The following is a 25,632-nucleotide window of genomic DNA, read 5'->3' as shown; positions in this document are numbered from 1 at the left end:
TACATAATAATATATATGATTTAGCAATGGCATCTAGGTGTTATTAGAGTGTATCTGTTGCTTTATGTCTGTTGGTTGTGCTGTTCTTTTTGTGTCTCTTTCCAGGTGATGGAGCAGACAGAGGACATTTTATCATTCTCTTCCTTTTATCTACTCTTTCTTTCACCTCTACTCTTTTTTTTTTTTCTTTTCTTTCACTTTTTGTTCTTCCTTTACTCTCCCATTGTCATGTCCATATAATTTGAAATTCTCCTTGCAGGAATCATAATAAAGCTAGGGGAAAAAAAAAAAAAAAAAAAAAAAAAAAAAAAAAAAAAAAAATCAACCTCTGATTGAGCTCTAATTAAGTTAAGATGAGGTTAACATACCTGCAGAGCCTTGTCCGGACCGTTAACCTGCCATTGGGCTACACCAGGGTGCTGCTTTGGTTTAGCAGCGTGTGGGTACAGTGTGCACAGCTGGGTGAACTAGAACCGTGGTGTAAACGCACGTTGAGTTGTCCAAATGACAAGATCTGGGGTTTTTATCTAAAAAAAAAAAAAAAAAGGCTTTTTGTTCTAATTCAGACCAACCAGAGATGGTGTCCTTGAATGTTTGTGAACTCTGGGGTAAGTTCTGGGCTAGGGCTGGACGATACAGGGAAAAAAGCATGTTGATAAAATAGAAATCATATCAATCAATATCCATAATTATCAACTAATTCAAAACCTGTATTTTAAGTGCAGCCCTGACCATTTTATGCTGTCGTTCAACAACCTACATTTAGACACAGACACACAAACGCTGAATTCAAACTCAACCCTTTATTCAACCAACTTTTTACCAAAACTGTAAGTTTTTAAGAAAGAAAAAAATAAATCCTGGTCTCTGAACTCTCTGCAGGGGGCGGAGCTTGGTTCCTGGGTCTCTGTTGTGATTGGCTGGGAGGATGTAACGACTGTAATAATAACCTACATGGCCAAAAAGAAGGAAAACTGTTATTCTATTGATCTTTTTTATTGATTCTATTTTTTCTATAATCAATATACATCTATTGACTGATATATATTGATATTGAATTATTGTCCAGCCCTATTCTGGTTACCTGACTCCGCCAGATAGATTTGCTCCGCATATCCATCTGGAAACCTTCCGTTGAAGTAATTTTGGGAAGGGGCGAAAATACTGGTTAGCTGATTGGCCTATGTTGGTGATAGACGGGCCAAATGAACCAATCAGATTCGTCGTCACTCTGTTACGAGCGACGACGAAAACACAACCACAAGCCAAGCTACTCTTGCTGCTGCAGGTAAAAGCTCGTTAGCTCAGCAAATAAATACTCTGTAATTCCGATAAAACTTGCTCGATAGCCACGCTAACGCTAGTTTCATCGGCTGAAGCCGCCATGTTGTTTAGACTGAACTGTCGCGCTTCCCGTTGCGTCACACCTCAACCCGCCTCAAAGCCAACGCTGATTGGACGTTCGTTTGGTGAACGGCTCCAAATTTTCTTCAACGGAGAGTATCCAGACTGATCTGCGAGTGAAACCTTGAAAACTCGCGAGATCAGGATGGTCTCACGAGGCTACTATTCTGGGCCACCTGGAAACACGGAGCTCAGCATTAGCATGATGCTAGTTCTTAAAAAGAACGGGTCTGAATAAGTTTAACATGGCGTTACGCTTCCAAAAGGGAGGAAGTGACCTGATTAATGGACATAAATGTGATGTGGAAATATTTGCATCATATCTACGGCTCATATGTGTGACGGCGCCTCAAACAGGCCACTGTTGTGACCGCAGAGGAAAAGTGATCAAAACCAAATGAAGATGCTGGCAAAGGTGGAATGTAATGTTGTAAAATGTACAGATGGAACCTTATCAGTACTGGAGGCCATAAATTTAATAATTGGTAATTAACTTGGTTGAAATGGTATAGCCCAGAAAATAAATAAATGCATCCAATTCTTTCTGGATAAATGAGAAATTAAAATGTTATCAGGTTTTTGTTTCTTTTTAAAAAATAAAATAAAAATAGGTTCCTTTTTAATTATTAAGGAAGCAAATCCACCTTTTCTCTGGTTTTTGGGGTCCTGACAGCGGCGCCTCCAGAGATGTTTCATACGGGGGGCCAAATGACGCACACTGAAAATAAAAGCCATAATTTCAGGATTTTATTCTACTGTTGTAGTAAAGCTGCCTTTAGAAAAATATCTTAAAGACTTAAGTAAACACCTACTAACATCTTTTGGTTTATTGTTTGATTTTTTTAAATGTTCCTAATGATCTAATGGTGCGTAGACCAATAACAGAACAGTTAACATTTGGGGTTGAACAACAATTCCTTTTATATGATGTAATTATATCAGGAATAAGGTGCACCTTTATTCATTTATTGGAAAACAAAACAGTTACTAGGGGAAAATAGATACTGGCAGATAGAAATAAAAGCGTGATAGGTCAAGAAGAGCGCTAAACTGATGCTACTACAATTTACACTAGTCAGTGGGAGGCCAGGACATGGCACGGGGGGCGTGGCCACCCCTGACCACCCCCTGGTGGCGTCATTGGGTTCTGACCCCCCGAACCCCCTCTGAGCTCCACCTGTTTAAGGGACAATGTTGTCCCTTATGTTGTCTACAGGTGAAGTCAGTCTGTCCCGTGCTCGGTCCACAGAGAGACATCAGACATAAGGATGGAGCAGGACGCTTTAAGATAGTCACCGCTCAGAAGCGCTCAGCAGAACCCCGCTTTCACAAAAACAGCAGCTTCACCTTTGGCTGACGTCCTGCTCCTGAATAAAAGTGCAGCAGGAGCCACGTCACGTCACGACACGTCACAGCACGTCACGCTCCCGGCCATCGGTCATCAGTGGACGAGCTCTGCTGGAGGAGCAGAGACTGATGAAGACTCCGGCTGTCCTCTTCATCCCCTGGAGGAGACCAGGAGGAGGAACATCTAAGCGGAGTTTGTGGGCGCAGCTCTGCATCAGTCCTGACTGCCCCCCTCCTCTTCCTCACCCCTCCTCCTCCTCCTCCTCCTCTCTTTCGGCCAGCGCGTGCCTCCTGGAGCAGCTCGCGCGCTCGCAGTGAACGCACAGCGCGAGCGAGCTCACTCACTCACTCACTGACTGACTCGCGGCAGAGCAGGAGCAATGACAACTCTTCCTCCTCTTCCTCCTCCTCCTCCTCCTGGCAGGATGGAGGGATGCTGATCAGGAGCGCTTCATCATCACCGTCATTACTGTCAGCACCGCCATCATCATCATCATCATCATCCTCAGCACCAGGAGCGCAGGGAGAGAGAGAGAGGGAGGGAGGAGCAGCTCTCCGTGGGCTTAAAAAGTTGAGGAGGATCCGGTTTATTACCGGAGCACCGGAGGGGGACTCGGACCGTCACCTTCCCCAGACGCGGACGCGGTTTCTCTGGATTGCCTGCAGAGCAGAGCCCCGGTGGTTCTGGGTGGATTTGTTCTGGATTCCGGGTTAATTGCGGACCTTTTTTATTTATTTTTATCTTCTCTCCCAGAATCTGCTCTCCGGTGTGGTGTAACGGAACCCTGCCGTTAAGATAAAGAAGAAGAAAACACTATAATCATAAAAAAAAGAGAAAAAGAAACGAGAATCTCCACTTTGTTGGAACGTTTTTTTTTTTTATTCCGGTGTTTTCACGGTTCCGTGGCTCGGTGACGGATCCCGGGAGGCATTCACCGCCATCTGAACGGATCACTAACGGATTGCAGACGTGAGTCCGGCGGCTTTCCCGGACCCACCGGTTCCGGGTCTAACGGATCCCGGGACGGGCTCTCCTGTGGCCGGTGGCCGGCCCCTGCCTCCCTCCCCCCGGGGACCGAGGAGCGGAGGACCGCGGGCGGCACAGCAGGTGCCGGGGAGGGAATCTTCCCGGGACTGGACGGCTCTGCCACCCCGGAGGAACCGAGAACTACCGAACGCCTCCGAACGGACCCAACCAGGGGAGAAATCTGATTAATTAATCCGGACCATCTTTAACGATCTGATTAACCTTAATTGATTCTGTAAATCCCGCCGCTCCTCTTGGCTCAGATTGGCATCAATCAGCTTTTAATCCCGATTATCAATCAAATTAGAGTCAACTTTATCATCCCAGCCGTGATTTTGGTTTTAAATACGGATGACAAACTTTATGAATCCAATTCAGTAAATTCCTCTTTAATTTCGACCTGTTTTAATCGCTGCTAATCAAACACTTCTAATCCCATGTCAATAAATGTTAATTTTAGTGAATTCTAATCCCATTTGAATCAACTTTAATCCCAGCTATCAAACCCCTTTAATCTAAACTATTGGTCAATTTTAATCCCATTCATAAAGGACTTTAAAACCGATTCACACATTTTAAATCTGTTTTAAATTGGTTTTAATCCCGATCAGTAGTCTGTTCTAATCCCATTTCTAATCCGTCAGCCACATGAGGCGGGAGGAGTGAACGATCTCCTCCTCGGTGATATAAACCCACATGCTGGCTGTAAATTATCCACTTAAACCTCTCCGGAGACGAAACTGTGAGCCGGAGCCTGCGGTGAGGGTTATTAGGCAGTAAAAGCTCTGATTATTTCTAATAAGGCCGGACAAAGTTTAAACTGCTCACCCGATTCATTTCAACACTTTTCAGATCAGATGTTTGACGGGAAGCGATGGAATATGGCAGCAGACCCAACTGAAGCTTAAAGAAGTCGAGCTAATCCACCACCCAGCATATTTAGTCTCCGTTAGAATAAATTTATGATGCAAACTCTGTTAGTAATTTTGATCTGATTTAAAAGCACTGACTCCACAGCTCCATGCTGACCTTAATGTTCGGCTCGGCGTTTTAATCTTCAGCTGTGTCATCATATTAAACCCACGGGGGTCCGGAGGGGGGCTTTATTGATGCCTTATTGCAGGTCTGGAGGAGCTTTAACTCTGAACAAATTGACTTTACAGCCACCTGCGGACAATAAGCCGCAGCTTTGAGTCTCCTGCGTTGGGCTGATCTCCTCTGGTTCTGGACGTGTGAAGCTCAGATCAACGTTTTCCTCTTTTCAGACATTTTAATGCAAATTCTGCAGAACTGAGTCTCGTTTTTCTTCCTGTGGAGGTTTCTAATTAAGCTCAGCCGGCTGGTTTCCCCTGAAAGTCTGTGGATGGTGCTCTCGCTGTACATCCACATCCTCAACAGCATACCTCCCCCCCCCCCCCCCCCTCTCAGTGTCCCGTCCAGGTGGAATCGAGCTGTCAGGCATCGATTTTCCTCTCGCCGCAAAACCAGAACGCACACGGCCGTCTCATCCGTCCTGGCTCGTCAGGGTTGTTGGCTGAAATGAGAGAGGGGGTCAAAGCCAGAGGACGTTTCTAGCGGTGCGGCAGTGAGGTCGGAGGTCGGAGGTCGTACCTTCTGGAGTTTCGTGGACTGCTGGTAGATACCCACAAACGAGTCGGCGCGTAGATGAACGCTTCTCTGAACTAGTCTCCGTTTAATGCTCAATGGGACTCAACGACAGCAGCCCCGGTGCCATGCGCAACGGCCGCGGCCTCACCGACCAGTGGGCCGAGTCGGTGGTGGTCCGGCCCCGGACCACCGAGCGCCACATCACGGTGCACAAGCGTCTGGTCCTGGGCTTCGCCCTGTCCATCATCACCCTCATAATCGTGACGGCGGTGGCCGTGGCGCTCAGCCTCCGCTTCGACGACTGTGGCGGACGGGATCGCAGCGGGGGTAGAGGGGAGACGGGCTCCCGGGGGTCCGGGGGGTCCGGGAGGCTCAACGGGAGCAGAGGGGAGAGGACGGGGGAGAGGGGGGACGAGGAGGTGGTCCAGCCGTGGAAGAACTCCCGGCTGCCGGGGTCGGTGCGGCCGCGGCACTACGACCTGCGGCTCGCCGTCTACATGGACAACTTCACCTTCTCTGGGGAGGTCAGCGTGGAGCTGGAGTGCGTCAACGCCACCAGGTTCATCGTCCTGCACGCCGACCGCCTGGAGGTACGTAGGCCGCAGCGTCCCTTAATGTCCCGGGAGCTTTAATGAACCCTGTGCATGCTCGTCCTGGAGAGACACCCGCAACAACAGGGCCGGTTCAGGCCTCCTGAGAGTGGTCTCAACGTTTCCTCATGAACTCCCTGACAGCAGCTTCTGGTGCAGAGCTCCTGAAACAGAGCTGCTGCAGAGGAACGACCACATCTGAAGTCACAGACGTAGCTAAACCCAACCCAGACAGAGGACACAGGCTTGAACCGAGACCGTAGACATAGTCTGGCTTTAGGTCTGAGAACTGCAGGGGTCTAATAATTGGAACCATTGGTGACGCGTCTTAAATCCTTAAAACCATCCCGTAACGACCTCCACATCCAGCTCATCACCCTCAAACTTTTCTTCTTGCCCCAACAGTAGAGTAAGGGTCTCTCGTTTTGGACGTTGATAGCTGAGCTTGTTTAATGCTGGGCGTGCTGGAAACCAAAATTTATGCTTGAATGAACATTTCGAGTACAACCTTGTTTGTTTGTGAGGACTTTTACTCTTAGAAATAGCTTTTATTTCTCGGCGCTGAGCTCCCCAACAGGATGCATATTCATCGGGTTGTTTTCATCCTTCGCCTACGCTCCTGTTTAAAGCAGCACATTGTCGCATTTCTGACGCCATAGGGCAGGATGGGTTAATCACAACTTTACTTAGTCTCCAAACGGCGTCCGGAAGCTGAAGAGAAACTAGAGATTCAACATTTTCATCACGTGGCAAAGTTAAAAATCAGCCACGGACATTCACCACAAAGTCCATCAGCGCAAACACAAACATGTTGCTAGTTTACATGATTCATACCCAACATCGCTGCTTAAATTCTGCTTAGATTATTGAGCTAATTTAGAATTTTCCATCCATCTTGAATCAGTTTTGGTTCTGATTATCATTTACAACACTTTAGCTGTTTTTTCTATACTGTATCGAGGTATTGTTGAACATTTGCTGTGGAAAAACCCACATTTGACTGACTTTATGTTCATCCTGTGATCTGCTTAATTACTTTTTTCATCCTACTGATCAGATCTGCTCTGAAAATGAGATTATTTAGAGAAGATCTATTTAGCAGTGAGCCGTTAATCTGTGATGACTGACAAACGTCACCCTGGTGGGTTTTCTTAGAGACAGGAGGTAAACGAGGCTTCAGTTAAATCATCATTACTGGGGTCGTTAGGCTCATTTTACCCGGTCATGTTTGCATTGGAACCGGTTCCAGTCAGTGTTAACCAGTTTTTGTTCCTTTATCATATTTATATTATATTATATATATTATATTATATTTTCTATATATATATCTTAAGTTAACTTTTTGTTTTTTCTCTTAAACAGATACTTTTATTGTGCTACAGCAAAAGAAGACCATTGGTCTAATCGCAGCAACTTATGAAGCACTAAAAGTTGGTGTTTTGAATTTTAAATCCTGATACTGTTTAATCGCGTCAGCTGACCGAATCATCGTTAACGTCAGTTAAAGAAAAAAACTCTACGCCGTCATTTCTGCTTCTAATCTGTGTGTTTATCTAAAAGTTAGAAGTGGCAGGATGTCTCAGGTTTCTCATATAGTAACAGCGTCGTTCAGTGGGCTCCTCTCAGGGGGATAAAAGACCAACTGTGGCTCAGAAATACTCATTCCAACTAAAGTTTGCAGAATGCCGTCTCCGAAAACACACGTCCAACCTTCAAGGACCTGGGCTACAGCAGCAGCAGGCTTACCAAATCTGGACAGGAACGTCCAAGAATGCACCGTTCCGTTCACGTACGTCCGACCGACGGAGCAACAGCATCGTTATTTTAGTTAACGAGGACGGTTCCACTTCCTCTGTGACAACTCCGAACGTCACCGTCAGTGGACCCGCTCTCCGTCAAAATACCGAACGACTCCAAAGTTCTGCTCCGTTCCAGTCCGTCTGGCTGCGGCCGGGTCAAGTTCCACGTTTCGAGCCGTAGCGAACAGGAAAAGGAACGTCAACAACCCGCGGTTTGTCAAATCTAAAAAGTGTAAACAGAAATCCATCAATTTTTTGACCCGCTTAATCCCTCATGGGGTAGCGGGGGGTGCTGGTGCCTTTCTCCAGCGTTCACTGGGCGAGAGGCAGGGTACACCCTGGACAGGTCGCCAGTTTGTCGCAGGGCAACACAGAGACAAACAACCAGTCATGCACACACTCACACCTAAGGACAATTTAGATAAGCCAGTTAACCTAAAAGTCATGTTTTTGGTCTGTGGGAGGAAGCCGGAGTACCCAGAGAGAACCCACTCATGCACAGGGAGAACATGCAAACTCCATGCAGAAAGACCCAGGGTTGGATTTGAACCCAGGACTTTCTTGCCGCAAGGCACCAGTGCTACCCACTGTGCCATTGTGCAGCCCGTAAACAGAAATTTAAGATGTCGGATGCAAACCTCTCTTTCTGCACATTATAAGGAAGCAGATTTGTCATCTCAACATTTAACTTTAAACGTGGTAACCCCCTCCAAATAGATTTGCACTCGGCTTGCTTGCATGATCGCACACAGGAAACTTTGGAGCAGAGCTAGACGGAGAAACCATGTAGGCTTTGCTTTTCATGGACTCACGGAGGAGGTCTGGAACGGAGCGGACGCGTAGAATCTGGCAAAAAAATTATCCAGTGGCAGACGCTAGCGGTGGAGGCATTATTGTCTGGGGAATTGGCACAATTTAGGTCATCTTAGCACTGTTTAAACCCCTCAGCCTACCTGCTGACCTCGTCTGTCCCCTTAATGACAACAGCGGACCGATCTTCTGATGGTTACTAAATGCAGAATACCTTATCTCAGTCCGATGGAGCACCTACGGGACTGGGATGGATCTGCAGGAACCGTGTGATGCTAGCGTGTCAATATGGACCAAAAGGCAGTTCTGAAGGCAAAAAGGGAGTCCAACATGGCACTAACAAGGTGTACCTAATAAATTGGCCAGTTTGTGTATTTTTGTTTCCATTGTGGTGACTCTCTTTTTAAGAAGTTTAAACCAGCCCGTGGGTTTTCTTAGACCAGCTCTGTAGAAAACGTGATGAAGATGTGCTTCACACCTTGATTCTCTTTCGTGTGCACAGATGGATCAGCATCAGCAGTGGGTTCAGTCAGAGTCAAATCCATATTCAGGATGTTTGGGAGCTTTTTTTCCAGATGCAAACGTGAATAAATGTGATGAGCAGCGTTATGAGGAGAGGCCTTACTGAGCTAGGTGTTGTAGTGGGAAACCCCTCGGTTCCTTTGTTTTGTTGCTAAGAAAGAGATGGATGAGAAACCTGAGGCTATGGAACAAACAAATGTTCTGGTCTTCCTGGGAAAACATTTAAATCTGCCATGAATTGAATAAAAAAAAAATCAGCTGTTTGTCAGTTAAACCCAGACTTAAACCTTGTTTTAGTCACAGATTTGCATCATGAAATGCTGCTACTTTCTGAGTCAGCGTTGATGCATTTTAAATGAAACTCGCTTCGTCAGCTGAAACGGCGGGTGAGACCTCAGGAAAGATGCTATCCAAACAGGTCTGTCAGACGTCTGCTTTGCATCTGTGAGAAAAAGCCCAAACAGAGAGAACCTTCTCCCGCATTTGGCCTCGCAGATTCCTTTAACGAGGCTAATTAGCCGCCAAAAGTTGCTGCTTCAGCCCGAAGTTGCAGAGGAGCGGATGGCAGGAGAATGCCTCTGAGAGACGCTGGAGCAACGTGATTTTTCACAGCGGTCATCTGGGCTAATGTGAGAGATGGATAAATCTCTCTAATTTGGGCCGAGGCCAATTAGGAGCCCCGCGGCCTCCCCGCTGTTCGTGTCCGAGCTCCTGGTGAATTAATAGGTGTTGCTGGGCACCGGGCAGGCCTCCTAAGGTGTCCTCAGAGTTAATGCGGTCTGAAAAGGTAAATGGTCGGGATGTGAATGCCCAGAAAGCGAAAAATAGGTGTAAATATAGAAACATTAGGTGGATGGGGGGGGAAAGAAAACGATGAAGCAGAAATTATAACCAGGAAATCTTGGAATTTCTGGGTGAATTCAAGGGAGAAAAAAAAAAAACATTTCAGAGAGTTTCTGCTGACCTTTTAAAAATGAAAGGAAACCCTGCAGGCAGCTGGTGGTTAGGTTCATGTCAACGATAATGAACAAGGGGAGCCTCCCTCTGCTCTAATTTATGCTTCCTTCAGTCCTCGTCCGCCTGTCCTCCGGCTGGGATCGCCGGATGCTCCAATCCTTTAAATCATGGAGGAGAAAAGGATCCGCGGAGCTTTGAACGATGAATCGGCGCTGACGTTTTTTTAACACCGAGCCCGTCTTGATATGCGTATTGATTGGTCAGCTGATCTGACAGGACGATGAGAGTGGAGGCAGACTGCTGGGAAACGGCTTCCCTGCTCTAACCTTGGCTGATTCGTAAAGCAGCGTTTTTATATTTTCTTTCCATTCCAGCCAGGGCCGTGGTTCATTACGGGGTCAGGCAGAGCCTTAAAATTAGTTGTTATTCAAACAGGGTATCTTCTCCTGAGCTCAGACGAAACATATTCAAAATGTTAGTGGGAGAGTTTAAAGCCAAAAGCTGCTGAAGCAGGAGAATCTGACGGCGAAGAGATACCGGCTTCTTCCTGCTTCACGTCTTATTTCCTCCTGCATGATTCGATGCTTATCTGTGTACTCTGCCCTCTTCAACGTCTTCACATTACAAAGACAAACCTATGTGGGGTGGTGAAGAGGTGTCAGTGCACAGGAAAAGGAAACATTTTTCATTAACACAAATCGGAAAAGTGTGTCTGGGTTTTGTAATCCGCCCCACTGAGTCAGTGTGGAACCACAGGGGTCCAGTAGGTCCAGTCTCTACCAGCTTTGCACATCACAGATTCTTAGTGATTTAGTTCTGGACTTTGACTAGGCCAATGGTGTCCAATTCGGTCCTCAAGGGCCGGTGTCCAGCATGTTTTAGGTGTTGTCCTGGTTCAACACAGCTGAGCCTAATGAGTGCTTAATAGCAGGCCTCTGCGTACCTTAATGAGAGCCTGAGAAGGGAAGTTATTCATTTCAATCAGAGGTAGTTCACTGAGAATCTACTAATGCCATAAAATCCTCCATTGAAAGCATATCTCCTTAACTCCTTTACAAGACAGGTTATGTGCAATTGGTGTCATTTTAGGCACAATATAATTCACACAGTGACAAGATCTTTTTTCTCTGAGGCCCGTTTTCTTTACACGACAACGGTGAATGTTTTCTCAATATCGGCACAATTTGGTTCCAGAGTTTAATGATTAAGAAACGTCCCGGTTTCCGTTGTGTTGAAAACAGAAAGAAATTTAATTTTCTTGCAGGGACTCTCCTGGCTCATGCACAGTATGACAGAAATCAGTAGAAATCAATGCACATAACACTGCCTACAATAAAAAAAAAAAAAACACAGAACAAGAAAATATCAGCAATGGTGGATAGTGGTGTACTGTTCTGAATATAACCAAACTTTATTCTCTACTATCTCAAACTTTTATTAGTTGTGGTGGCTTTTCGGTTCAGCGTTTTTATACACATTCAAATTTTTTTTGTTTAAAGCTAGGGTCGGTGATTTTTCCGGTAGTTTCCCCAAGTCCCTTTTTGAATAACTGTGGATGCACGCAAGACCAGATCACATTAATCCCCCCCCAAAAAACAAAAACAAAAAACAAATCCACTCTGGTCTTATTTCTTTCCACTGAGGTCTTCGTCTTCTTCTCATAAACTTGTACGCGGTTCGCTTCTTGTGACTCTCAGCCATGTTCAAAGTCTACGGTGAGAGCAGCGGAGCTACAATGAACGGCTAACACCGAAGCTAACTGCTAAGATAGCCGCTATGCTAACCGAATACATAAACACTAGAAATGCGCATGTGCAGCCAGCAGGCGGAAACTCAGAAGGCACGCACACTGCCGTTACGTGAGCGCATCAGAAGGATTGACATGTGGGACAACCTGTAGATAAGGAGATACCCCAGAACTTGAGGGGCGGGGGGTATATAACGTCTATGGGTCAGAGCAGGAACAAATTCCTGCCCTTTGGACCGAACGGCAAAGATTGATTTTATATGCCTGCAGCTCCCATATAGAATGATTTTTTTTTTTAAACCTTCTTTTTGTGAACACATAACGTACTTTAGTGGACTTTCCACCAAACTGCTAAAGAACTTCTGTAGAGCTACCATAGAGAGCATCTTATGTCTCAGCATAACTGTGTGGTATGGGAGCTGCACAGTCCAGGAGAGGAAGGACCTAAAACGGGTGGTGGGAAGAGTGCAGGGGATTATGGGATGCTGTCTGTGGGATCTAGACTCAGTTTAAGCTAAATGAGTCCAAAGAAGGACCAGACGCATTTCCACTGATCCCACCCACCCAGGAAATGCTCGGTTTGCCCCTCTGCCAATCAGGTAAACGCTTCAGAAGCCTCAAAGCCAGAACAAATAAACTTAGAAACAACTTCTTCCCAAGAGCTGTGAGGGCAATCGCCCTCTGATAGGAGACTGCAGCCCAACACATTAAAAATCACCCCACTGTTACTAACCCGTCATACCTTACAATCACACTAATGTTACTTCCTACTGCACACTATCATCTCAGAATATCTAAATGCACATTTCTGTTACGAAGCCTCAGATCATCATTGTTCAATAAGCACCTTACCATACCTTATTAATTCCATTCAATTTTATTTATATAGCACCAATTCATGAATCATGTCATCTCGAGGCACTTCTCAAAGTCAAATTCAGTCATATTATACAGATTGGTCAAAAATTTCCTATATAAGGGAACCAGTTGATTGCTTCAAAGTCCCGACAAGCAGCATTCACTCCTGGAGAAGCGTAGAGCCACACAGAGAGTCATCTGCATTGTTAATGGCTTTGCAGCAATCCCTCATATTGATTATATTATTATTATCTGTTATCTGTGACTCTCCTGAACGCTAAAATAAATATAACCCGTATTCATTGCCTGTTTTATCAGTTTTTGCCTTCATTATGTGTAACGTGAACCGGAGTAGCCGAAGAGAAATTAACATGCGGTGACAATAAAATACTTTTTGACCCAGTGTAACAAAAAGTGTTTCTGAACAGGATTACAAAGTATAGCTTTAAATCAGTGTTTTTCAAACTTTTTTGAGTCAAGCTATATTTTTTATTGAAAAAAATCACGAGGCACACCGCCAACCAAAAATGATACTCTGTAGCCACCTATATTAACAATATAGTAATTCTTATCAAAGTGTCTTGAATAGGGATCAAATAAACACAAACATTTATTTTTATCATATTTTATATTTTTTCTTTTAAATTAAATTAGGTGAAATTGGATAATTTTCCATGGCACACCTGACGAGCACAGTGATTAAAAAACACTGCTTTAAATAACCTAGCTCCAACTAGTGGCGTGGTGGGGGAATTACACCATTTTCTCAGTTCTCTACTGTTGCCGCGTAAACATAGATTGTAATTAGGCTGTTGTCAGAAACAGAAATCCCATTTTCAGTGAATCGTTGTCGTGTAACCATGGCCTTAGTCACTGACTTTGACACCAGAGTGTTGCAGTCAATGTAAACTGGTGGCACTTGTGTATGTTGCGTTCACTGACTGGGAAAAAATAGGATTTTTAGTTTCAGAGGCATTGCCTGATTCTGCTTGGGAGTTGATTTCTCAGCGCTTATCTGTGCAAAAGTCTTGGGTCATCCCTCCGTTAGCGCTGCTTCCAAACAGCTGAATTCTCCCCTAAAGTGGTCTTGATTAATAGGTTTCCAGGGTTCCTGAAGGTCTTTCACAGACTTTCTCTCATTTCTGGCCCCAGTGCCAGTTTCTGAGGATTGATTCTTTTGTTTCATGTAGAGAATTACACCTAAGCTCAAGATCCTGGAAAGGTCTTTGCAGGAAGTTTTCCTCTTTTTCTTTTCAAGGACAAGAGTTTCTGATGCATCTGCAGGACATAGTTTGGGTATATAAGTCTGATATTATTTCCTTATTAGACCTAAATGATTTTAGGATCGTTCCGTTCCTCCATCTCCCCGCTTTCAATTTGTGTAAGCTGCGGGACGAAGACCGAACTGAAAATCTGATAAAAGCAGCTAAAAACTTTCCATTTTGTCTCATTGGAGTGTAAATATTAAGAAGGGATGATTTGTTTAAAAAAACTGAATATTAAACGTTACTTTAGAGCTGATTTCCAATGCTCTAATTAATAATTTGAAACATCATGGCCTTCTATTTAAAATCTATTTATATTTTTGACATTTTGCAGCCACCTTTTTCTCCGTGGTCTCTCACTTCCTGACAGAAACACACCAAGTGGACCCGCGTGACTCTTTAAGATCTGCCGAAGATTCTTACAGCCGGGTTATGAAGAGTTCTGCTCAGAAAGGTGTCCACGTTTCCAGCAGGGACCAGCGGGTAGCCTCTCCAGGCGTCCAGTCAAATTAAAAAGCAATTTGAAGTGTTTGAAGGCATCTCGAAGGTGCTGACTGGGCAGAAAAGCCTGAAACAAATCCGCCTAATCCCCGACGTTTCCGCTCGGTGTCAGCAGGCCCTCTGTCCTTATTGATCAGTTCCTCTCATCAGAGAACAAGAACACACTCGCACACAGCACTGCCCAGGCACACTCTGCCTCTAATTGGACCCAGAGGTTGAAAAGCCTTCCTACTGCTGAACAGCGCGTCCTGGTCACACCACTGGGGTCTCTGTTATTACTGACTGATGGGTAGGTGCTTAAACGTCCTTAAAAACTGTTTCCTGCACAATGCTGAGCTCTGGATGCTGTTCAATCCAACACAAGAGCTGCTTTTTTTTTTTTTTTTTTTCACCAGAGCTTTAAGAACTCGTATCTGCATCTTTTCATGTTCGGTTGTGGCTCCAGGGAGCTTTGTAACTGGGCCAGTCATAAGTAAATATTAGCAGAGAAGGAGTATTTTGGTAAGAAGGTCAGACGGAGAGTATGCAGCGAGTAAAAGGAGGGTTCTGTTTACATTCAGATCTGTGCTGCTTGGTTTGTGCTGGTTTCCTTACCTCACCTTGATGAAGGTGTGAACTAGCGGCCGCTCTAAGGCAACTAAAAACAGAACTTCAGCATTGGTGCCATCTTCGTTTTTTGGCTTTAGTCATTATTTTATTGGGATTTTATGCATCAGACCAACACAAAGAAGAGCATAATTATGAGTGGGAAGGAAACCCCACAGGAAGGTTTGTCTCTACCAGCTCTAAACATCTAGACTCTAGATCAGGGTCACCAACATGGTGCCCAGGGTAGCCTCCAACGACCACATGTGGCGCCCTCGAGCTTGTTCAGAAAATGGCACAACTCACTATTGAGCTGCATCTAGATTAGTATTTTATCCTGTTGCTTTTCCATTTTGATCACACCTGCATTTGTATAAAATGTAAAAATGACAAAAGCTTGAGAAATGTTCATTTTTACGTAAAGTTAAGGTGAGCTCTGAGTTTTCCAGTTCAAAGGTCAGTACAGGTAGCCAGGTGTGACACGGTAATAATTTAGTAGCTTTCAGTTTCATAAAGGTTGGTGACCCCTGATCTAGAGTCTTCTGCTCATTCTGCTTTGTAAAATAACTCCAGCTCAGTCATATTGGATGGAGATTGTCTTTGAACGGCATTATTTACCTTTTAATAACTAGCAGCATTGTATTTTGGTAGATAATTTGGTAAGTGATCTGGGGCCTGGCTGTTCTTTGCTCTGTATGTTAATGTGAGAATTTCATAATGAATCCTAAGATCGGTTAGTAGCCAGTGTAAAAAAAAAATAAATAAAAAATTCTAGGCATTAAAAGCATGAAAGGCATTAATTATTCAAACCAGTAAACGGGTATGGCAATAACTTAAGCAAGAAGACACAAACACATGGATTGTTTTTTTTCCCCAGTTCAGCTGCTGAAGAGAGCATATTTCACAGCTGAGAAATGTTCAGAGATTTTACATGCGAGTCAAAGCTCAGGGAAGAATTTAATATTACACCAAGATTTTCAATGATGGGCTTAGACGTTGCACAAAAAGATACAAGAGCCTGACGGATTTTGGTATGCAGTTCTGGACGAGCTAAAACACAGTAAAGCCAATCACTAATCTTAAATAGACAGTGGACTAGTGGACACTAAGGTGGACAACCAATCCAGCTGATGAGGCTGAAGACATAAACAGCTGAATATTGTCTGCATAAAAGTGATAAGAAATGCCATTAAAAGACTGCATGATGACAGCTAAAGGAGGGGACCCAGAACCGACCCATGTGGCACCCCACAGGTTATGATCTTGGAGGTAAACCTGTAATGCTAAGTTCTGGTGTCAACAGATTCTCCCATTTGTGGATCTCTGCAGCTCCTCCAGAGCCACCATAGTCCTCCTCCTGCTTCTCTGATTAAAGCTCTCCTGTCAGTCCAGGTGGACGTCCATGTCCTGGTGGGTCTGCAGGAGGTCCATCCTCTCTCCAGGTCCAGATGATGGGTTAATCAGAGGTCTGGGATGTTGTTGCAGAACCTGATCCTGCTTTAAACTGGACCAGAACCTTCTCCCTGACCCGTCTGCTGGGTTCTTTAGTCTTAATGTTGGTGGTTGTTCTCTAATGTTAACAAACCTCTGAGGCCAGAAGCAGATCTGCTGGATTAATACTGAGATTAAATTACACACAGGTGAATTTGAACTAGTTAGGCGAAGTGTAGCTCTAGATTTAATTTGGTGGTTTCAGACCAAAAAAGGCTGAATATGTATGCATACCAACAGTTTCATATTCTTAGTTAAAAAACAATGTTTATCTCTTAGTGTTGGTCTGTCACATAAAATCGTCCCCTAAAAAAAACAAAAAACAGCAATTTATGGATTCAAAGTGACACAAACTGCTGAGAAAGCTAAAGGTAACAATATTTTGGCATACAGCATAACTTATTAATACAAGAAATTTTATTAAATGAGAACTAATACCAGATAATATTGTCTTAGATGCAAAATATTGTACAGAATATGATATTTTGCTCTAAAAGAAATATTGAAATAAGCATGGGCCGGTAACTGGTGTCAGGGTATATGGAGCTCGTGGAAAGTTACGTTTTTAAAAATTGCCATCAGAGTTTTCCATCATATAGTTTGACGACTTTCCAGTGAGACACCAGGCAAAGTTCTGGAGTGACCTGACCTTAACCTGAGTTATGCAGCGTTGCCCCTCCCCAACTGGTTTCTTCATACTGCTGGCGAGCCTGTAGGGACGGATGCACAAATCCACAGGGAATCGGGAACTACAGATCTGGCTGACATGGAAACGGTGACGTGAAACGGATGTAAAACTGTCTAAAATGATCTGTAGTCGTTAAGTCGCTGTTTGCTGTAATAAAAGCCAAAACACATCTCGGAGAAGTGGCTGAAAAAGCCCACGAGGTCTGCGTGGTGAAGTGCTTTAAACGCTCGAGAGTGAAGAGCTGATCAAGTGATTGTGGTGAAACGAATGCTGCCGGAATGGAGCGTTAAAAGCAGAGATGGGTTCAGCGAGAGAGAGCCGATCTCCTCGGCTGACGCGCGCTTTGGATTTGCTTTGCATCTAGCCGCTGATTAACTGCAGAAAGAAGCTTGATCTTACGGCATCATTCACGTAAAAAAGAAGAGCGCAGACCTTTTTGATGCTGGTTTGAAGTGGGCCCTCCTGGTCCACCTACTGAGATGACCCACGGAGCCCGGCACACACATGGCGGCTGATTAGAACCCCTCTCAGGACGGAGTGGGAGAGCGTGGAGAGCCCCTTCTCTCCTCCATCTTGTTAGTTATCTTACACCTGCTTGCTTTGATGATTTTTTTTTTCTCTCTCCCTGTGTGCAGTGAGTTTGGTGACATTTCATTTAATTACCATCCAATCCCCAGTCAGCTTGAACTTGAGCTCAGGTCTAATCAGCCGGGACAAGTGAGAGCACCTGTGAGGCTTTGAGGGACCTTTAATGAGCGAGGCGCTCTGTTCTGCTGTCAGATGTAATTCTCTGCTCGCTCCGAATGCTTCTGTTTCTTCATCCTGTGGTCAGTTTGAGTTCAGAGCCTCGCAGATTGAAGTCGGTGGTTTAGCAGATGGACAAACGGCAACATTTTCCCGTCTGCTGCTGCATATTTGGTGAAATGTGGCTTTTTTATTCGGTGACGCAGCGTTGGTTGAGCATGCAGACTCTGTCAGATCAGCGCGGCAATATGTCCAACATTCAGAGGAACAGCTGGGAGACAGAAAAGCAATTAAACGGATGGTGATGTTTAAATATGGAGAGGAGGTTGTTACAGCTGCAGGTTTATGCGGTGGTTGCTGGAAAACAACAGAGGGCGCCGTTCAGGAAAATCGGATAAATAATCACCTTTATCGATACTGTCTTTGTTTTTATGTATTTATTGCTAAACCTTTCTTTATACAGATCGTCTCACTGTGAGCCAAGATCTAATTAACATAAATGCAGCGTTAAGCCATCATGCAATTAAAAAACAGTGTTCAGTGTCAGAAGAAATAAAGCCTTTGGTGTCGCCATTCAATTAAACGCATTAGTTTATCTGGTCATTCATGAAGATGTTGCGTTTGTTGATACTCTGGGTTCAATTAAGGTTCCGTGACGCTGAACCTTAATCTGTTAAAATGTTGAGCTTTACATCATGAAGGGTTAAAACGTTTGACGTCGCTACAAATTATACCGTAATATTCAACGAGGTTGCAAGTTGAACAGCTCATGTTCATGGTCTTCATTCTAAATGTCACTGACTGTGATGTTGCGTTTGTTGCCATTGTGTTCATCACTAATGTAAAAAATGTTTTTTTTACATATGGAAATGCAACATTCCATAACTTTAACGTTTCATTTTGACCAAAAACTATTGATAATTGTTGACATTTATTATCTTTTTGAAGGTTTGTTTTAAGTAATTCTGTTTGAGGTGTTCTACTAGTTTTACCGTCACAGTGAATAACTAGATAACTCATCATGGTTTAACCACATTAAGGATGTATGACCAAATTAAATAGAGATTTATAAGAATGTTTTCAACTAAATTGTTTGCATTTGCTTACATCACCACCCTTACGAAAAAGTAGTTTACGTATATATACGTGTATACATCTTTGATACTAAAACAAAGCAATGTACTTGGAAGTTTACTTTTTATAAACTATTTTTCATATACTTAACAATAGTATAGTGAAGTATACTTGATGTATACTGAAAAGTATAAACAGAAACCTAAGACTAAATGCGTTAATATTGACAGGTTCTTATACTTAGGTAAAAAAAAAAAATACTTATACTTTTGCTAAGGGCACCAAATAATTGAGTGTTAGAAAAATGTGAATGTAATCATTTTATTTTCATTAAATTACAGGCATTTAGTCTGTTTTAAGAGTTTCAGGAAGGTTCTGTTGTTCTAACTTCAGACAGGGAGAACAAATGGTTCTCCCTGATAAGGAAAGCCTTGCCTTATCCAGCTGTATGTGTTGCAGGTGACTGATCACCACCCAAAATAAAACTTGCTCACTTCTTTGTTTTTCAACCCCCATGTTATAAACTTATAACCCATCCTGTCCCTTCTTTAAAGTTTGATAATAAAGGCAAAGAGAAAGCGACTGTCAGGGAGTGAAGTTCTCCGTTTGGGTTTTTCCTCTACCCTCCTCTATAGAAAAGTGTAAACTTGTGTTTGTGTGGTTTTCTTTGTAGGATAATAAATGGTTATTTATCATAACCCTATCATGGAGTGTCTTTTTTTCTACACACAGCTGATAGATTTCCTCCTTTTGAGCATCGGTTCGCTCCTCATCCCTCTTTCTTCTGCGCTCAGGTGGACCGGGTGTCCGTCACAGCCGAGAGCGGCGCCGGCGGCCGTCCAGCCAACAGACCAGGCGGCGGCGTCATGCGCATCCACCGCCACTTCCCCTACCCGGCCAATCAGATGTACGTGGTGGTGCTGCACCGCGAGCTGAAGCCGATGAGAGTCTACCGGCTGAACGTGAGCTTCGACGCGGCCATCGAGGACGAGCTGCTGGGGTTCTTCAGGAGCTCCTACACCCTGCAGAGGGAGAGACGGTACGCACACAACGAGACGCACACTTGTTTCTCAAGCAGCAGCAGGTGGCTCAACAAGAAAAGGTCAGGGCTTCACACCCACGACATTGATTAACTCTCACACGCCGTAATGTGTGTGTGTTCCAGCTGTCAGGCCGCACACACACTGCTCACTCCCTCCTTATGAAACTCCCATAAGCCTCTGAGTTGTTTCCACGTCGCGTTTGGTCCCCACGGCGCTGATGGGGAAACGGGCTTTGTGCGGCACCTTTATTATGTCATTCATGAGGTGATGTATGGCTGTGTGTGTGTTACCAGCACAAAAGACTGCTTCATCTCTCCATGCTTAAATAGCTGAACGAACAGAATCCGGCTTTGAGGAACCTTTGTTATTGCTGGACGTTGATTTGAGTTTTTGGGGTTTAAAATATGCTTCCCATTGGTTCTGTTTCCTCATCACTGTGCAGGATTGTGCCGTTAAAGCATATAACAGATCACTGAATCATCTGCTGCCTGTAGCTGAGATGTGACTGAGCAGCACCATGAGAGGATTTACGGGAATATTTTATTGTAGTCTGCAGCCTGAGATGATGAGTTTGGTGCTTATACCTGGGTGGATCCTGCTGAGTTCATCTCTGAGAAAATGAAGCCACCCCCAAACTGAAAGCTTAGCAGGGAGTCAGGCTGGAAAGCTGCTTAATTTTTTATATAAAAGTGCCTCAATTGTTTTTGAGCAAGCTGTTTATTTTTACATGAACATTGAACAGACTCATTGGATGCACTACCACGGATGCCCACTAGGGGTTTGCACTAAAACATCTTTCTTTTAGAGTCTTTAATCTTTTAAAAATATTTTCTACACTTAATGTTCAGTCAAGACAAAAGCTCTAGTGAGTTAAATAAATAGAGTCTATATCACTGGTGATCAAACTATTTTGTTTAAGGTTTATTATTATACTCAGAAAAAGAGTAGAAGCAGATAAATACCGCCGCCTTTTTTTAAAGCACAAAAGTAGTTTTTCTTCTTCTTTTTTTCTTTACAAAAAAACAAGCATTTGAGACCTGAAGTCTGCTGCCGTATACGGACGATGACAAACCGTCCATGTTTGGCCTTGTACCACCTTGAAGGCCGTCTCTGTCTGAGGCAATAAACAGAAAATAGATTGTTTTCTTAAAACAACATCTTTGATGGGGATGATAAAATTCCCATGCGGCCACTTATTAGTAACACCAAAAAGGATGGAGTGAGCATTTTTTAGTCCCTCCATAAAATCCATTATGTAGAGAATATGGTTAACCTTCATGGAAGTAAATGAGTGACGAGGACAATTTCTCTCCACCTTTAAAAATAAAAAAAGCTTTGCAGTTGATGGTAGAAACAGGCTAAAGCATACTTGTGCATATCAGGGTAACAATAGCCTCGATTCCATCCACTTGCTATGCAGAGTTTGAGCAAACTTTTGTTTGTATGTCTCCTGTCTACTGGTTTGGAGCGGATTAACAGCGATGTTTGCAGCCTGATAAATATCAATGAGGACAGGAGAGCTACCTTTAACATCCAGGATGCATCTTGATTTTAGGGTTTCACATACCGGGTCTGTTGGCCTGGCATCCCTGTAGATAGCTTTATGTATATATATCTATTTTGTTTTGTCTGCACCATAAACACCAAGGCTTTGGTTCTTCACAACCACTATTGAGCATATTTCTTTTGGGTAAACCTTTCATACTCAAGTTCACTCTCACAAACACCTACAGGTGCTTGGATTCAGGTACTTACAGACTCACTTCTATACAGGAAATCCCTATTATTATCTTCAGCTGTCACTTTATACATGTCACATTAATTATTACTGTATATTCTTCAGTGATGGTATCAAGGCGTTACTTTATTGTATCTATAATACTTTATCTGCTGTTCTTTTTACATCTCTATTTGCAGGTGAAGAAGCAGACTGGTGTTGTTTTATCATTCTCTCCCTTTTATCCCCTCTTTTTTTCACCTTTTTCCCCCTTTCTTTCTCTTTTCTACTTTCTTATTGTAGTGTACATATAACATGAAATATTCCCTGCATAAATTATAATAAAACTATTTACATATATAAATCAAGCGGAGCACTATGGCGAAAGCGGTACAGCTCCACTTGTGAAGGTAAAATCTGTTTGGCTGTTTTTTGCATTAAGACATCAATTCTTAATGCAACACTTCCAGAAAGGACACTAAAATAAAAAAATAAACATCCAGGATGTGTTCACCGCAAAACCAACCCGGGCAACGTCTCCCCACAAAGGTTCAGTCATGACTACTACCCATCCACACTAAACTCAGGAAAGCCCTAAATAAAGACAAATTATAGTCAAAAAATGTAAACAGGGTGTTATTTTAATAATAAGACACATATCAAAAATATTTTCCAAAGTATCAAACAAACAAGCTTGTTTAATATACATATTTCTCTTTTTTTTTTCTTTGTTTTTTGTCCTGGAAATAAACTCAACCACTGTGTGCAGGAAGCTCTAACACAACTCAAATGGAAAAGCTGTAAACACAATGATTACATCTCCGTTTAGGACAAATCAGCAACTGTCCAAGTTTAGTTTCCACCTTTTGAAAGTGAGGAAAACACTCAGTCCAAATTGAATTTATCGAGCTGGAGCCAAAGAGGGTTTTGTTTTAGCTCGGTTATGTGTTAATTAGTGCTAATGAGTCACATTCCTGTACCTGCCAAGAAGCTGCTGTTTGTTTGGTCCACATAGATGGCAGATAATGGGGATCCTGCTCTGCAGAGAGGAAGGATGGGGGCGAGTCAGCTGCTGGAGGGATGGTGAATGTGGAGCTGCTGGTCTGGAAGGAAACTTCTCAGCCATCAGTCATCATTGTTACCTTTTCATCGGCTCCGTGTTGTGGCCGTAGTCTTTGAGTGATTGGTCCTGTCGTAATCATGTGTCGATTGCTCAGCCATCACGTCCGTTTCAGAGAAATGAAAAAGAAAATCAACTGTGGCATCAATCGGCATGGAATCCGATAGAAAAAGCAGTAAACAATGCACAGTTAATGTTTTCCTTTGGAGCCAACAGTGTTTAGTTTTAATGTTTAGTTCAGTTAAAGAAGGTTTTCTCTCTTTGTCCATCGGAGATGTTCACAACTCGTTTTCTCTCTAAGTGAAATTAGCGCTCTCACATCAGCTGCATGCTGTTTAGTCTGAAAGGTTAAAAATCTAAAGTCATTATCAGGAAACATGAACATTTACCGGCTTTTTCTAACCATTTTATACCGTCTGTAAAAGCTGTTGGAATCATTGCATAAGTTAAACTATAATTCAGTATTTCTACCACTAGTTTACTTTAATTTTACTTGTTTTTTTTTTTACTTTCACAAGTGGAGCCTTACTGCTTTCACCTTAGTGCTCCGCTTGATTTATATATGCAAGAAGCTTTATTAGATTTTATGCTAGGACTTCATGTTCAATGGACACAGAAACAGGTAGAAGATTAAAAAAAGGAGAGAAACAGACGAGACAAAACGCTAAAAGGGAGAACAGGTGAAATAGGAGTGGAAAGGGAGAGAGCGATATAGCATCCTCGGAGTCTGCTTCTACACCTGCAAAGAGAGATATAAAGATTTGAACATGAGCTAAAACCACATAAAACAACTGTTGGACATAAAAAACACAGAAAATCAAGTAGAATTAGGTAGAAGTATCCCATAAATAGGCCCAACACCACATTATGAGACACAACCCCATATCATGATGCCTGCCCCACCGTGCGTCACAGTGTGCTGTGGCTTGAATTCAACATTGGGGCTTTCTTGGCAAACCAACTGCCCCCCAGTCAGAGCCAAACAGAAGAACCTAGCTTTCTTCACTCCATTAAATGATGGTCTGTCAGTCTGTGCTGAGGTGAATCATAAATCCTCCTCAGCACAACCGTTTTAAACCCTGGGACTAAGTCGGGGCTTCTTATAGGCTTCTAACAGCTACGGTCATCGTGGAGCGGATCCTCGGCAGAGTCTTTACCATTTGGAGTCTTTTTAGACCCATTAGTTTCCATTTTCATCCACGTCTGTCTGGTTTTGGTTTCCCTTTTAAAGCAGAACAGCCTTTGATTTTTCTGCACTTCTTTGGACGTTTCCTCACCTTCCGTCTACGTTTTGATGAAAAAGTTCATCTGAGCAACATCTGTAACGACCCGTTTCCCTCAGAATGTTCAGGGTTACCTGCTGTAAGGAGCAGGTACGCCACATCCTGCCCTTTTTCTTTGAATAGAACCATCCTCTGGGCTTACACAGTAAACAGCATCGTTACAATTATTTTTACCACGCCCCTTTTAAGTTCGTTTCTAAAATGCTTCTGCTGGTTTTCTATCGCTCTACTACACCTCCGGTTGAATGATGCAGTTTTAGTGAGAAACCCTGATGTTGGATTGCTGTCGACTGGCCAGCAGTCATGAAACCACAGCGTTTGTCTGGTTGTGTGAAAATATCAATTTAAAATACTGTTGAAAACATTGATACCATGATGGATGCATTTAATGGATGTTTTGCGCTGATTTTCTGCTGCATTATGACGGGAGTTGTCTCTTTTTAATATTTCTGTTGGCTACAGGGGTTAATGTGACCAAATAGGAAAAATATAACCTGGAGATATAAAATCAATTGAAACACACTTTAGCTTCCTGGTCGCCGTAGTTTTTGAGGTGTTTGTGCCGCTGCTTTGTTAGAAAAATGAAATCAGGATCTGATTTTCATTCTGTCACCGGCCGAGCTTCAACTCTCCACCAATCAGATCCCTCCTTTCTGTGTGTGCTTTCACTCCTCCCCGCCTCGGCGTTCCCATGATCCCCGGCAGCTTCGGTTGGGATCGATGCGGGATCGATGCGGCAGCTGCTGCACCAGCGCAGCTCGATCATAACACAACGAGCGGCTAGTTAAAGTTAAACGCGGCTTCCGAGGGGAAACCTGGTTACAGTCGACTCTGTGCACAACCTGATTTGTTTAATGTCGCATGAAAGGCAAAGCGGGCCTTCTGAGCAGCGCGGCCCGTGTTTACACGAGCAGAATAAAGATTTCCCTGCGTTGCTCTCTGTGTTGCTGTGAGAGCAGCAGTTGGAGGGATTTATTAGAGTAAATCCATGAAAAAGTGGGAAGCCGGACTCGTTAGTTATCACAGAGAAGCTCATGATTAATGCTCTCTGAAGGTGCTCCTCTGGGTTCCTGTTATTGTTTCCTACATGGCCGCCATCTTGACGGAAATCCTTTTAATAATCTGAAGTTTCAGCAAGTAGAAATAAATACACATTTTTGTGCCCAGCTTTAATTTACTGTCACCAAGAAAAAAAGCTGTTCTACTTTACACGGTTTCTAAAACACATCCGCTAAACTTTCCCCATTCACAGTCCTCCTTTTATGTATTTTTTTTTTTTGTGACAAGTTGTATTTTTATTATTTTCTACAAATTGCAGTGTTTTAAGAGCTTAGAGAAAATCCCTGTTTGGTCGTATGAGACAACCCTTCCAGCTTAAAGCCAGAGAGTGATGGCTTGATGAAATCATTGCCCATTTTCTCTCTAATCCCACGTTATGAGGAGCACCTTGCT

General features: G+C 43.5%; 1 protein-coding gene across 1 annotated transcript in view; it reads left to right on the top strand.

Annotated features, from left to right (window-relative positions):
* The first annotated feature begins 3,031 nt into the window (after nucleotides 1–3,031).
* Nucleotides 3,032–25,632, top strand: part of LOC118566545 (thyrotropin-releasing hormone-degrading ectoenzyme-like) — a 111,319-nt gene continuing 88,718 nt past the window's right edge. The window contains exons 1-2 of the mRNA XM_036148814.1: nucleotides 3,032–5,976; nucleotides 19,812–20,056. Coding sequence (XP_036004707.1) covers nucleotides 5,482–5,976; nucleotides 19,812–20,056 — 740 coding nt within the window. The 5' untranslated portion in view covers nucleotides 3,032–5,481. The remainder of the gene's footprint in view (nucleotides 5,977–19,811; nucleotides 20,057–25,632) is intronic.

Source organism: Fundulus heteroclitus, chromosome 17 (assembly GCF_011125445.2).
Source record: "Fundulus heteroclitus isolate FHET01 chromosome 17, MU-UCD_Fhet_4.1, whole genome shotgun sequence".
Classification (NCBI taxonomy): Eukaryota; Metazoa; Chordata; class Actinopteri; order Cyprinodontiformes; family Fundulidae; genus Fundulus; species Fundulus heteroclitus.
Note: the sequence above shows the minus strand (reverse complement) of the source record. Positions and strands in the feature narration are given on the sequence as shown.